Source organism: Struthio camelus, chromosome 14 (genome assembly GCF_040807025.1).
Source record: "Struthio camelus isolate bStrCam1 chromosome 14, bStrCam1.hap1, whole genome shotgun sequence".
NCBI lineage: Eukaryota > Metazoa > Chordata > Aves > Struthioniformes > Struthionidae > Struthio > Struthio camelus.
This window is the reverse complement of record NC_090955.1, coordinates 12,361,566-12,376,488: the sequence shown is the minus strand read 5'-3', so window position 1 is coordinate 12,376,488 and position 14,923 is coordinate 12,361,566. Positions and strand designations below refer to the sequence as shown.

The following is a 14,923-nucleotide window of genomic DNA, read 5'->3' as shown; positions in this document are numbered from 1 at the left end:
CTGACATGTCCCTTATAGGGGTCAGGAGCACACGAGGCTCTGTACTGCCTATGTGAATAATTCATTACAAGCGCATCATCAAAACACCCGAATCGACCTCTCCTCTTAAAGGAGACAACCTGCAAGGCTCTGAAAATGTGGCTAACAATTCAGACCAAAAAGGGTACCGTTATCATAGAAACCCATTTGGTCCATACAAAAATATCTCCAGCTCTTCAAGTGAGAGGGAAATACACTCTGTTTTCTTTGCAATAACCCGGAACTGCTCAAGATATGGAATTAAAATCCATTTCCATTCAGATAACTTATCTCTACCTCTCCTCACCAGCAGCTTTCAAAAGAAGCGTCTTGAACTTACAGCACTAGAGGGGTCTTTTCCTCTTAGATTTTTAATTCACTGGCATCACCAAGACCTTTAGCAATTTACAGTGTGAAGAGCACTTCCTCTTCACATTGCCCTGCTTGGAGCCAGTCTGTACATTAAGGTTACTTCATTATTGACACTGCATTACACAGGGGCAAAGGCGGCAGCCGCTGGGACTCACTCGGTCACCGATCGTCTGATAAAACAGCATCTTGGCCGGAGGTCCCAAGGGTTTTGATTCTGTTCGCACACGTTCAAAGCAAAGTGCTCCCACTGCTTCTCACCTAATTCCCGACCGCTGTTCCTACGAGCCTCCCCTTTCACCCAGGCCTTTCCCACCCCCACGTGCTACGTGTTGGTTTTAAACACAGTGAAAACAGCACAGGCTGGTTTCACCACAGGAGATAAAAACCAGAATAGATCACGAGAAAGGCATCAAAGAGAGCTTTGGGGGCGCCTGCACTTTCTTGGTAACACCCTAAGCTGATGAAACACCAGGAGGCCAGCGTATAACACACACAATGGTGCTATACGTGGCACTTTGAATCCAGTTGCACCACGTACCACCATATGGGATGGAATCTCAGTAGCATCAAACGTTTACCTAAACTCCATTAATATCTTCTCCTAGCCAATATTTATAGCATACACACCAGTAGCTGCTGTCAGAGTGTGTATAAATGTTAAACTGAACTGTTAAAGAAACATAATGACAGATGTAGAGATGCTGAAGAGTGCAATCTATTCTAATTTATGATAATTTATTGCCATCATCTGGAGCCCTATTCAGCAGAGAAAGCTGAATGCATCCCAAAGTGCGTCACAGGGTGGAGTGTAAAAATCCCCAGAAAAACTCTTTTAAACCAAGCAAGAGTACTTTCATCCTAACATACAAGTCAGGCTTGATGGTGCTTGCGTAGCAATCTCTGTGCAGGCGTAACACAGCTGCGGGGGTGCCGAGAGCCCTGCCTCCAGGCTGCCCAGTAACACACAGCTTTTATTGTAAGTTGGAAATAGTTGGGAACTGTGTGTCCCATGACACGGGCTTGATCATCGCTGAGTCGCTACTTTTGGGGGCCTGAGCTGCGCAAAAGATATTTACGAGCTCTTGTTAGAGCCTTTTCAGTTGCATTAACAACCAACACTACCTCCACAGGTGGCCAGCGCTAACGAGCATATAAACAAGATGAAAAACTATTTTTGGGAATGATTGAGAAACACCATGGTGGGTGCTGCAAGCAAGGGGGGGCACGTGATCAGCACACGACCACGCGCAGCCGCCTTTGAGACGGACCCAGCGCCAGCAGAAGACCTTCTCTATTTCACCAGGTAGCGACGCAAGCTGGGCTGGATCGGCTCTGCCACGAGAGCTGAACCTCCTCTCGCTCTCCTGCTGCTGCAAGAGCCATAATCAAGGGGACCCTGCAGCGGGGAGCACGCTAGTCCGGCGGGCAAGGAGCTCACTTTCACAGCACCGTCCCTCCCTAGGGAGCACCGTCGCTCGCTCCGCGGTGGCAGGAGGCTTTCTGCTACGTGGCGAGCAGAGCTTCCCCCGCATATGTCAGCCTGCCGCGAAGCCAACGTCTGCTGCCTTCCCACGCCGCGGCAATCTGGTCGGGCAGGGATTTTGGGCTGGAACGGGGACCCTCGCTGCGGAGCCGACTGCCACGAGCGACAGGCTGCAGCGGGAGCAGCAGGACGAGCTGGGCTTACTGAAGTGTTAACCGGGCTGTGCTGCCTCGGAAAAACTCCCCACTGACCAAAAAAAGGGGCTAGGCATAAAATATAACCATAAACTACAACACAAACACGCACACACGTCTTAAAAGTCACTGTTGGCCAGGTGAAGATTTCCTACCAAAACCATTTTCTGCATTTTTTGACTTGCTCATCTGTTTCCAAAAAAAGTTTTCTTCTTCCCTCCAGACATGTCAATTCTTCTTTGCAAGTCCCAGCGCTCAAGACCTGGAATACTTTGTCTGGAAACGCTACTGCTGCGTCTCGAAGGAGTTTGCTTGGCCCTTTGTGCTCCTCCTGCTCCAGAAATCTGGCTCTGGCTGGGCTATTCCTCCCACGGGGCGCAAGAGGCACGCGCTTCACGCCGTGCATCGCTTCACTTTGCCGGGGGCAACAAGCCTTGGTGCGCCGTGGCTCTGGGCTGCAGAGAGGAGAAGGTGGCCCAGACCACTCTTTCTGGGAAAAATTGTAGTTTCTGGCAAAAATATTTTTTCATTCACCATTTCACTAGCATGACAACATTTCCAGGGGGCATTCAGATAAAAAAATGATTTTCCCCCTAAGAAACAAAATTCTGCTTCCCAATCAGCTCTACCAACAACTCCCTTTAACACAGCAGTGACGGCTGCTTCCCCGAGATCGAAGTACAGCCCACCTCCCAAAGCACAAACACACCACATACTCAGCTCCCTCTTTCCCAAATCAGTCACCTGCCCCAAGCTATCAAACACGAGGAAGCTTGTTTCAATACCCTTCTCTGCATGCTTCTAGCTTGCCTCTCTGCTCCTGCCATCAAAGTCCAGGCACCAGCAGAGCAGAGGAAACGACGTGTAACCATGTCTGTATTTGAAGACTTTTCCACACATTTACAAATCTGCTCCAGGGGGACCGTGGCTAAGTGCCGCTCGGTCCCTGGCACGCACATTTTGCGTTTCTGTATAGAGAAAAAGCAGCCTGCCAAACGCTCTCCAACTGTGCAGTTGGCTGGGAATAATCAATAAGTGTGCCCCGTGCCAGGCAAAGCTGTCCAGCACCGTTTCTGCGCGCTGAGGGATCAAACATTATTAACTGTCCCACTTGAAAATGATCCTGCTTCACAATAAACCAATCTCAGCTCCAGGCCTGAAACCTTTCAGAAAGGAAACTTTTCTTGCAGTACCATTCACAGAAATGGATTAAAATAAAAAAAAAAAAACCACAAGGGAGAGAATATGTTCAAAAAGCAGCTCTAGTGAGACATCACTAAAATACTCATGAATAGTCTCTCTGTCTGCATGTCTCCGGTCACCAGTTTGTGATGCATTCAGTACTTGACAGCGGGCATCTTTTGCACTTTGATTCATACTCAAAAACATCCCTGCATCTGTGTGCAAGGAAAATACTGTTACAACACAACCAAAGACACTAATACGCCAGCTCACTGAGATCAAAGGCATGCAGCAGCAAACAATTTAATTAAAGTGTTAAAATTAAACAGGAAGGCATCCATTGTTTAATTTTTTTGGCAGGCATGCTCTTGCAAACGGACCTAAATCCACTCCAGCACGCTCGCTGCCCTTGTCGATGGCAACCGGGAGAGCTCGGCCGGATTTATCAGCTGCAGGATTTGGCAGCGGGGGAAATCCCACACTTGCTTTGGTTTGGGAGGGAGAGGTTTTGAAGCACGGTCTCATGAAAAAAAAAAAAAAAAAGCACTTGGAAAAATTGCTCAATTCTGATGGAAAACAACATATGCACACTGCGATAATAAGCCAATCTCCAGGACCAAACCAAACCCCGTTGGGCTGGGCAGTCTATAAATGCACAGGCGTAACTCCCCCTTGCAGTCCCAGGCAGGGAGCTGTGACCTTGCCACGGCCGAACGCTGCCGGCCACCGCTCCCCTCAGACCGGCCCCTCTGCACAACGGAGGCAGCAAATAGGGGGGGAAAAAAAAACCAATGCACAGCAGGGCCTTTCTGTGCAACACAGGGAGCCACCCGACATCCAGCGAGCTCCCAGCGCTGGGCTTGCCACCTCCAAGCGACCATCACTGGGGTCGAAGCGACAGCTGCCTGCACATCCCTCTGCCCACAGGCACCCCCCAAGGCCGTGCCAACTCCGCCAGAAGGGTTCCTCTGAAAGGGAAATTGTCCCCTGGGCTTTTGGGAACCTGGCTAGGAAGATTTTGCTCCTTCTGTAGCATCGCTTGGAGTGCACAGAGGATTTCCGTGCACAGAGCACGTGCTTCTCTGTCAAACATGGGGCCCTGATGCGAGCACCCAAGATGAAAGCGCCAAAGGATTTTGAGCTGAGACCTATCATTTCAAGCCAAAGATGCTTCGAATTTGCATCATCTAAGAAACTTTAGAACAGGGAAGCGCACTAAGATCAGGAGAGGTGACGTTTCTGAGGATAGATGCAATAAATTTTTTTTTTCTTTTTGAAATCCAAAGGGCTACTGAAGAGCTGCAACTATAGATCACCTTCTGATGCACTTGAAAATGCTTTGAGGATGTTAGACAGCACTCTTTGATAGATTTTTGGGGCAGAATTTCACCCTCGGTACTTCAGGTTTTCATGCACTTCTAAGTGAATATTCAGCCAGGCTGTTTGCAGTAGACTCTAGTATTTCTCATGGAATAAAGATCAAGCTGACAGGCCAGGAGTTCTGCAAGACCATCAAATCCGATTTATTTCTAACAGTGCGCCTGGGACTATACATCTCCCATCTTCTGAAAATTCACAAGAAGTTAGTGAAATCTTCCTGCTCCACAGTTTTCCTCCTTCTTCCTAGCTTAATACAGAGATAATGCCACGCCTGCTCCAACTTCGCTCCCTCGCATCGCAACTAAACGGTCCCTCTGAACGTGACCTACAGCAGTGCTCATCTCACTCGACACGTGAGTGTAGGTCTGAGCAATTTGCAAATGCATACAACTAGTACACACTCAAGTCTTTTGGACAGTGTGCTCACAGACACGCATGCATGCACGCACACAGGCTGCTAATGAGACAACACTTTATATTGTTTGCTTATATACAAGGTTCTTGGCAAATACTTTCTTAGTTGACTGAATCCTATTATCAAACTCTTTTAGTGCCATAATTTGTATCACAATTATGATCACTGAAAAAAACAAAACAAAATATGATTTTATGTGATTTAAGCATTTCCTTAAGAACAGGGAGCGATATTAGCTTTTTAAGCTGAGACCGTGGAGTATCCTGAACATGAAAACACTGCTTCCAAAGACAAACCTGAAGTTTCTGCAATGGCCAGAGGATAAAACTGTGCAAATTAAACAAAGCAAAAGCTTACAGTTTGTCTATATTCGGTATTCTTTTGCCTTTGCCAAAAAGAAAGCAAGCTGTCACCTTAGCAACTATGTCATACTTTGCAGTACATATGCCACTACGAACAAACACCTTAAAAGCAGCACCTCCACACTCTATGTTCTTTTTTTCAACGTTCTTTACAGCACTTTGCAGATCCCTCCTGAGGGTAAAAGCTATTAAGACCCTTCCGGCCAGCTGCCTGGCTGGACGGACAGACAGACGGACAAGTGCTGTTTTCTGCACTGCACCCCAGGACCATAATAATACTTAACCACTTTTACTCCACGCCAAAGGGGAAAGCTGTGGTAGTGCTGCTTTGCCTTTGATTGCCACCCCCTGCACAGGGCACAGCACTACCCTCTTTCCGCATCACCCTTTTTTCTTGCTTGAGCAGGAAGCTCCTTTTCAAGGAACCACTGCTCGCGACTCCCGCCCTTCGCGATCACACGCAGTACCACGAACCCAGGCTAACTCCGGGGCTGCAGGTTCCACATTGTAAAAGCGTTGTATCACAAGCACCTCCAAGCCAGTCCTCCTCCTAACTGCAACATCTGAATCTACAGATGTCAACATGCAGGGCTTTAACCCGGGGCTCAAATTATGCAGATACTGATTTACAGGAGTGATGACTGAAACATCTCCCTCATAAAAATTGCCAAGACTGCTTTAACTATGTATGTCTAGTGGCACAGCCCTCCATCACCCTGCGTCTTCTTGCTAGTTTGAAAGTCAGATCATTTTTGTTCTTCCTTTCATAGGAACCTGGTTTGCATTTATAATCAAATTTAGCATTAATGAGTCTCTCTCCTCATTTTCCATTCCTAATGCTTAGAACAGCCACGTTCTGATAACACCAGCTGATTCTTCCATCGAGAGGGTGGCTGAGCAGAAGCAGATTTTACCAGTTTCATTCAGGAATTTCTACAGAAGCAGCACATAACTCAAAAAACCTCCCACTTTGTGGAGCACAGTTTCTTGATCACATGTGGCAATCTTACATAATTCTTTTATACCCAGTTCCACTCATCTCTGGGCTCAACCTGCCTGGGAATCATCAAGATTTAAATGAGTTGTTAGCTACCCTCTTAAAGTTAAGTCTTTCATGATTACAACATGAGCCTAAATGCAAACATAAGCACATTTCAGATGAAAGATGTCTTTTATTTGTAGCTGGCATTATTGACAGCACTATTGCAGCTTATTTGACTACTTCTGTTCTGCAGTGCTCCAAAAGTTAGTTATTGAAAGAAATGCTGTTTGTTGGCTATAATACATTTAAGATGCAAAGAACAGCATTCATAACGGCTGATCTTCTCTGATCGTGCAGCAGAACATCTCCAGAGGGTGCTTCAGCAGACCTTAATAACACACACACAAAAAGCAATGTGCAAGCAGTCTCTGTCTATCTTTCACCAGCCTGTTGATTCTCACTTCTTCATCAAAGTCCGATGAACTTGCTCGCTTTTCTGTCACGGTCCAAACCAAACTGGCTCCCTAAGTTTTTGTAGAGCAAGAACGGACACCTAGCCCACCCGCTGAACTGCTTTCGGCTCCCATTTCAAGGCAAGATGCACACACACACCCACACACCAGTTTGACAAAGGCAACAGAACCAACATACGTTTTCCAGTTTCCTCAGGAGAATGAGATCAGTCCTGATCCACGGCATTTTCTCTTTTTCAAAGAAAACACATACCAACCTTCAAACTACAACGCAGCTAAACTTGTGCCACTTGATTGCTGAATTTCCAGCCATTCAAAAAGTATTAGAAAACAATAAACCTTTTCTCCTTCCCTCCTTGCCAGCATTTGCACCAGTTTAACAGTACTTTTCAGTTGGGCCAAGCTTAGGACAATTGTCAGCTCCCAACAAGATACGCCTGCAGATAAACATACATGTGAACAGCAGGAAGAATGGCCAGCTTTAGGCAGTCTGCACGCAAACATGGGATCCGAAGACAGACTTGCTGTTCTTCCATTTGTCTTTTGGATCTTCAGTCTTTAGGGCTTCCGACCTTCTTCTGCTACCAAGGTCTAAAAGCATAGGGCTTATCAAAGCAAAAGGCTTCAGAATCACAAGACTCGCAGAAGCCGAGACTTTAAGAACACAACCAGTATTGCAAGGGTAGAAAACCACACAGACACCATTATTGCTTCTGCTGCCTTTATCCCAAATGCCACTGACACAGTGACATATGGCTTTCACATCTGTCTTCAATGTGACTATAAAAATTTTTTGGATCTTTCTTATCTGTTTGTAAAATAGTATGCACAACAGAGCCTGTCTTCTAATGGCAACATCCACCTGCTAGCTTTTCATAATAAGAATAACTTCTCCAACAGCGTTTTCTGCCTGCAGACTACTGATGCCTTGATACGCATGCAGAGTCATATGGCCAATTACGAGGACCGATAAAGCCTGTTCTTAGGGCTCAGATCTGCTCAGCGGAATACATTGGGCTTCTGTAAAGTGACCAGCGCTTTGGTTTCATTTCTCCAGCCATTGGGGATTTTGTAAAGAAAACATCACCAGTCAAAGCAGGTCAGAACAAGCTAATTCAGCCACAGCTCTGCCAACGAGTCCCCACGTGGCCTTCGCGACACTGCTCTGTGGTCACATACTGTTGTTTCACAGGGCAATTTTGGTCTACCGAGAACTGGAGTGTATTTTGCATGCATTATGCTAAGCTGCCTACAAGAAATCATACAATTAATGATGGCTTACAGAGAAGGGTTACGTACATGATAATTACCTTTCTAATATTAAAATATCATAGACATGGACTTACATTTACTAAATGGCACATGTTTTATTGACCTAACCCTGCACAACACATTTTTGCATGTGCTTGTGTGTCTTACACATCAAGACGGGCCGAACACAAAACACAACATCTAATATTGGCTTTTCTCTCAGTACAGGGGTGGAGAAGATCAGACAACCAGTCTTCCAGCCCTGCATCCATGTGGGACACTAGGCTTCAGTAAGGTTACCCCGCTCCAACCCCAGAAGGGCTCCTTCAGGTCATGCTGTGCCCATCGGGGCAGGCAGCTACCTTCTGAGCAACCAAAACCAAGCAAGCACAAGCAAATATAATGAAGAGGCTTAAGCCCTTGACAGCATCTCAGGCCTGTAAGACACTATGTAAAGCAAACTTCTGATTACAAATCCCTCATGCAAGAGTTACCCTGTTTTTTTTTTTTTATTTTTATCATCGCAAGATATCTAGGCTTTTCTAGGACACACTTGGAAGCATTCAGCTACTTATGTACATTCATATGCATGCAAATATAATCCAACAAAAGCGCTCCATGGCCAGATGAGCAATCAGCATTAGGACAAAAAGACAAGTCTTATTATCAGTCTTTCAAGATTTAGATTCCCTTCGCCTTACAAAAATGCATCTGTTCGCAAGGCAAGGGGTGCTAACCCTTTGAGAGACTACACAATCAAAGCAAGCTTGACTCTTGCCAGACCAGCAACAGCCCGCCCACGTGAAGGCGAGGAAGCCAAGCAAGAGCGTTAGTTTGGCTCACATATACACAAGAAGCACATACAGATACATATACAACTGCTGAAACTGCTTTGGCAATTCAGTTGTCCAAATTCCATCAGAGATGAATGCAAATGTGTTGTCCAAATGCCCTGGACTGCTTTGGAAATCTTTGGCACGTCCCAAAAAGATGCTCTTGTGCAGTGATTATCTACAGTCATGCAAGGCCTAGAACGTAATTTTTTTGCGCAAAGGCAAAGAATTAAAACAACTCTTCAGACACATTCGAGTTCATTAAACATCCTGCTGTCCGCATCCAAATTGTCCTATCAAGAAAAGCTCCAGCAGTGTTTTTTTAGACTGCCACACTACTGGCAGAATAAAACCACAGCTACAAAACCACTCCCAGACACATACATGGCAACATGAAAGCAAATCAGCAGCAGCACAGCCCCGTAAGCAGCAAGAAGAGGGGATGCATGCGACTCACTTCTGTAAGTGCACCCATAAGATTTGTCCTGAGATACATATGACTCACATCCGTCCCGATACAAGCAGCACTAGCTTCGATGGAGCTACTCATATGCTTTTTGTGTTCAAAACGTCCCCCCGCTGTGCCCACGCCAGCCTAGCCAGGCTCCAGGCAGCCAGGCGGCTGTCAGCTCCTGCCGGGGGCAGGGAGCATTTTAAAACACAACCACCTGCTGCACATCATCACCAAGGCAATCACAGTGCCTCTAAACTTGCAAAACAGCGGAGTTTCTGCATCTCTGCTCTTTATCAAGGATTCCTGGGAAACACATTACGGAGGGTACCACAGCTCCCGTTATTTTACATGGAAACTGGACAAACGTCAGGTGCTTTGCCTTCGCAGGAGAAATGTTGCTTGTGGCCAATCACTGCGAGGAAAAAGCAGAAGTCCTTAAAAACCTCAGGCTACCTATAGAAATTCTCCGTATTTACGGAAAGATTTTTGCAGGTAAGCACTTGATTATGTATGTACAGTAGTTTATATACATGTCACACTGTAGATACATGTATCTGTACTCCCCAGTTTTCAGCTGATTTCCTTTTGTAGGTCTCTAGACAGGCAAAGGCTCTGTGCAACAAATACAGGACAACCGACAAACTTGCTTTTCTTAGTTTTCATGGACCGCCACAGAAGCGGTCTAAACACATCCAGAGAGCCACAGGACTGAAATTAATCCAGGGAGACAAATGAGCATATTATTTTTCTTTCAATTTTCCTTATTGTCAGGTACAGGTATGCGATAGTCATTTCTCAAGAGAAGCTGCGGTAGCGTTTGTGACGTTGCAACTCACTGCAAAGGACTGTAGTGCCACAGTAGCTTATCATGAGAAATAAACCTCAGCAGCATATCCCCTCTTTGTGCAAAGATCTCTAGGAAAACAGCCAAGGGAATTAAGGGAGGCAAGGATGAAAATGGCTTTTAAACAGCTTTCCCCACCCCCCCCAACACTTGCCATCAAGCAGAAGTACAGTTGTGTGCAATTTTCCAAACACAGAACTGTGACACATATACTGTAAGTACACAGTGTTACCACGGTAGAACTCTGAATTTTCAGGAAACATAACTCTGTTGCTTAATTATTACAAGTTTGTGGTTTTTTAAACCTTTCCTGTGCCTGAACCAATGTTGTCTCTTAACTGTTTCTAAATCCAATTACTTTACTGAAAATGAGATTACAAAGCACATAAGAACCATAAAAAAAAGCACATTACAGTTTCATGACTATTCAGAAGAATCAGTGCTATTTCAGCATCTTCTCCAGTGCTGAGTGATCATCAAAACAAAAGATTGAAAAAGGCCAGGCAAAGTCTCTGCTTTTCAAGATGCAGCTCTGTGTCTGAAGCTGGAATTTGCACACCTGTGGATTGCTTCTGCAACAGATTTATAGTTTCACACCCGAGAATCCCACAGCTATTTCAGCTGCATCCAGACTTGCAAATATTTGCACTTGGTTCTACAATGGTGCTGCTAAAAATAAGGTGTTAAAAGGTTTACTAATAAAGGCGCATTGACCCCTAAGTTGCTTTCTCTGTGGACCTACTCAAATCACCCAAAAGACAAGAGTGCAAATTCACAGCTCGACTGCCTAGAGTAGCCGAGGACATTTTCGGCCTCTTTCTTTGACTCCAACCACGTGTCAAGAGCATCTCCCTCAGCCCGCAGGAAGCTCACCACGCTCGCTGAGCAGTCTGATCCCACGAATCACCCATCCTGAGGGATCCCAAACCTGCACTCTCGATGGCACAAGGCCGCACGCCCGAGGGTCCCCAGGCGCAGCCAAGTCCAAGGCGACGCGCAAGAGCTACCGAACGCACCCAATCAGCGTGGCACCAGCCAGGGTGAGCAGCTCTGCTTCTTCGCAGATGCGAGCTGGGATTCAAGTGGGAGGTGTTAAGAGGTGACATGAGTAGCATATGCGCTATAGTACACACACAGCAAAGGGGAGAAATGTCTGTTCTACCCTGCTTTTAGGTTGGAGAAGGAGCTTTCCCCACCCCTATGTCCTACCTGCTTGCTTTTCACACTAGAAATTCAAAACTTGGCTTTCTGGGAAACATGCATAGAAAAGTGTAAGTAAGTTTTCCAAATGCAGAAGCTTACACCTCCCTTGCAGACCACAAATAAGCCCAAAGAAGGCAATACTAAGTTTATTTGCACTCACTTTCCCAAATCCTAAAACCGCACATAAAAGGGTCAATTTTTGTTTTATGACTCATCTCTCACGTCATTAACACAACACTGGTCACACTTTCTGATAGGTTATTACTGTAAAGCTCTGAAAAAATTCATCAGTGCTAACAAGAGCAGTTTTAATAAATTCCACCGTCATCAGCATTTTTTGCATAAAAAACCCCACTCACACATCATTTAACACCCGAAATGAAACAGCTGTAAATCCAGCAATTAGCAGTGTAATTTGACTGTTCTGATCAAGTGCACCCAAGGCTGCGAGGCTGCTCTGGAATCTGAAAGCTGCCACCAAATCTGCTGGAGCATCTGGCCCTTTTTAAAGTTTAAAATGATAGTTAGGCTAAACAAGGGTCTAAGGGAGAGATGGAGACTTATTTGAGACTGGAGAGGGCAGGCAGAGAACGGCAGCAGCCAGCAGGCACGGTGAGGGGGGACAGAAGATTGGAGCAACAAGATGAAGTGAGGCGAGCTGGAATTCGGGTGATCCAAAAAGCTTTCCGAGTCTGAGAAAGTGAGTCTTACACCCTCCGACTGTGGTATCATACATTAGAAAGTGCTTAATCCTGTGCACACATACATTTAGAAAGGGGATAGAATAATTTCTCAGACCATCTTAAACTGTAACACACCATGCATCCTCCTTCCTTATTCCCTCACTGCCAAGGGCCTCCTGAGACACCTCAGTAGTGCCAGAAGAGCTCCATTTACACACACACACACACATATATATATATATGCACATACGTATATGTATACACACACACACACACACTGGGGCAGACAAAACAGCCAAAGGCGTTTCACATTTTGCGGTTTTCAACCACCGCAAAGGCAGCTTTCACATTTGGTGGTTGGAAAAAGTTAGAGAACTGGAAGATCATGATGAGAAAAGAGCCGCGAGAGCTGCCACGGGCGGCCACCACGCCACGGCGAGCCAAAGGCCCGAGCCTCGCCTGGGGAACTTGCTCCCTAAACACCATGAGAAACCTCCTCACCAGGCAGACGTTTAGGAGCTCACGACCCCAGCAGTTACTCTCTGCAGAAACAGCTTTGCAACGCGTTCTTCTGCTTCACAGCTACCGCTAGCTTCTACAATAAGCAAAATTTGCGTGAGCCCTGGGCAAGCAGCACAGGGGAGGCTCGGCCGCCCGGCCCATCACCCGCCGCATGCACGGGCCCCTCGCCGCAGCCACGCGGAGCCACCCAGGCTGTCCCAAGCCTGCTCCGTGGGGCACCGTCCCCATCACCTTCAGGGTGTTTGGGTGCCCCGGGACGAGGCAGGCATAGAAAAGCGCCCTGAGCACGGAGAAATACTCATCGCAAAAAACATCCCCGCGTGGGGAAACGGCAGCGCTCCCCGGGCGGGCGGGCGAGCGGGGCCCAGCTGCGCACAGCGGGGGCCAGCATGTGGATAAACACACCCGCACGCAGACGCGGCCCCCCAAAACACCCGGCTTACATAACTCCCCGGGCGCTCGGTGTTAGGGGAATGTGATTAATCCTCCCTGACATGTTCTGAACTTTCCGTTCGGAGCGGCTCTCTCCTCCCGCGGACCTGCTGGCAATGGATGTCATTTGACCTGCAGACTTCGCTACGGATGAGCATCACGGCCACCAACGGGGACATCGCTCCGCGCACCGATTATCCGCCTCCTTCCCCGCTCGGCCCACGGACAAGTTTGCTGACCGCGGAACGAGGATGTTTTCTTGAATAAATCCGTTTCCGTTCAGCATTCGGGGGGGGGGGGGGGGGACACGCAGCGCGGCCCCCAGCGCGCTCGCCCGCGGAGCCCCCGGCCCCTTCCCCTCGCCCCGCTGCGCAGCGCCGCGCACTTCGCGGCCAGCCGGCGCGAAAGAGGGGGCCGGGGACACCCTCCCTTCCCCCCAAAAACAAAACCCTCCGCGGTCCGAGGGGGCGCGGAGCGACTCACCCACTCGAGCAGCCTGAGGAAGGCCAGCGGCTCCTTCACCACGCGGAACGCGCCCGCGGAGGCCAGCTGCGGGCAGAGAGAGAGAGAGAGAGAGAGAGACGCGGGCAGACGCGGGCGGACACTCCGCGACCCCCCGCCTTCCCCCCCCCCCCCCCCGCCCGCCTACCTGGTCCACCGCCTCCATGGCGCCCCAGCCGCGCGGAGCCGCGCGGAGCCGCTCCGCGCCCTGCCCGAGCTGCCGCCGCCGATGCGCGGCGCGGCGCTGCCCCCGCGCGCACGCCGGGCGGAGCGGAGCGCGGCGGAGCGGAGCGCGGCGGGAGGCACCGCCCGCCGCCGCCGCCGCGGGCAGCGCAGCGCAGCGCACCGCTCCGCGCCCCTCCCCGCCTGGGCGCTGCTGCGGGGTGTGACTGTTACTTATTCTTTATTTTTCCCCATCACTCCACCACTTTTTTTTCCCTACTCTCTCTCTATATTTTTTTATTATTTTTTTTTTAAATTTCGGGGCAATAGGAAAAAAGGAGACGGCAGGAAAATAAGCAGTGCAAGAACAAGCCTACCTCCCCCACACCTGAAGAGCAACTATTGTTAACATTCGCGTGGAAGCAACAGGGACTCCGCCACCTCCTCATTACACCCAGTTGCTCCCTCCTTGCCTCTCCCCGGGCAGCTCGCCGCCGGGCTCCTCCCGGCACACCCCAGGGAGGGATGGGGCTCTCCCAGCTGCATCCCCCAACCCATTTATGGGGCAGCGGGGCTGGAATGTCACTCTACCCTTTTCATAAGCATTCGCAGGCGGTTCTGTAGCATTTCCTTGACAGCAGAACAGCGTTTTCTTTCTTGCATTGACATTGCTCTGGCATCATTTCCCAACACATCCTTAATAACATATCATCGTGGCCGCGGCCTGTCGCGGGGAGCGGTTCCTTTGGTCTTTCCTCACTTGCATCGTCCTCACACGCTGACACAGTTCTTCCTGACATCAGACCATCGCAACGAGAACTTTGCGACACAACTGTGTCCTGCCATGGCGAAGGCTCAGGAAGGGGCTGGGGGCACAAAGCCATGGCGTTATGTAACAGCACATATTCAGCAACTGGATTTTGGCCCCAATTCTGCACACACTTCCATGTTCACTTAACAACCACACTGACAACCATTCATGCCACCAAAAGGACCCCAGTGCTCAGACTAGCTAATTCTTGCACAGGATTTGAGTCCTAAGTAGGTCAGAGACTGCAATATCCACCTGGAAAATACCTGAAGCTTTTACTCCCTGTAAGGAACCAACCATCTGCAAAACTTTTTAATAAGTCATTGAATTAGGTTTGTTCAGAAGAAAGCTCTATTAAAAATCAAA

The 14,923-nt window shown here is 48.2% G+C and overlaps 1 protein-coding gene across 1 annotated transcript in view; it reads right to left on the bottom strand.

The window, feature by feature from the left end:
* The window catches only part of SYNPR (synaptoporin), a 106,789-nt gene extending 92,941 nt beyond the window's left edge, over positions 1 to 13,848 (bottom strand). Inside the window, exons 1-2 of the mRNA XM_068907144.1 lie at positions 13,733 to 13,848; positions 13,567 to 13,632 (exon numbers count right to left, since the gene is read on the bottom strand). Of these exons, the coding sequence (XP_068763245.1) occupies positions 13,567 to 13,632; positions 13,733 to 13,750 (84 nt within the window). The 5' untranslated portion in view covers positions 13,751 to 13,848. The remainder of the gene's footprint in view (positions 1 to 13,566; positions 13,633 to 13,732) is intronic.
* Positions 13,849 to 14,923: the final 1,075 nt, after the last annotated feature.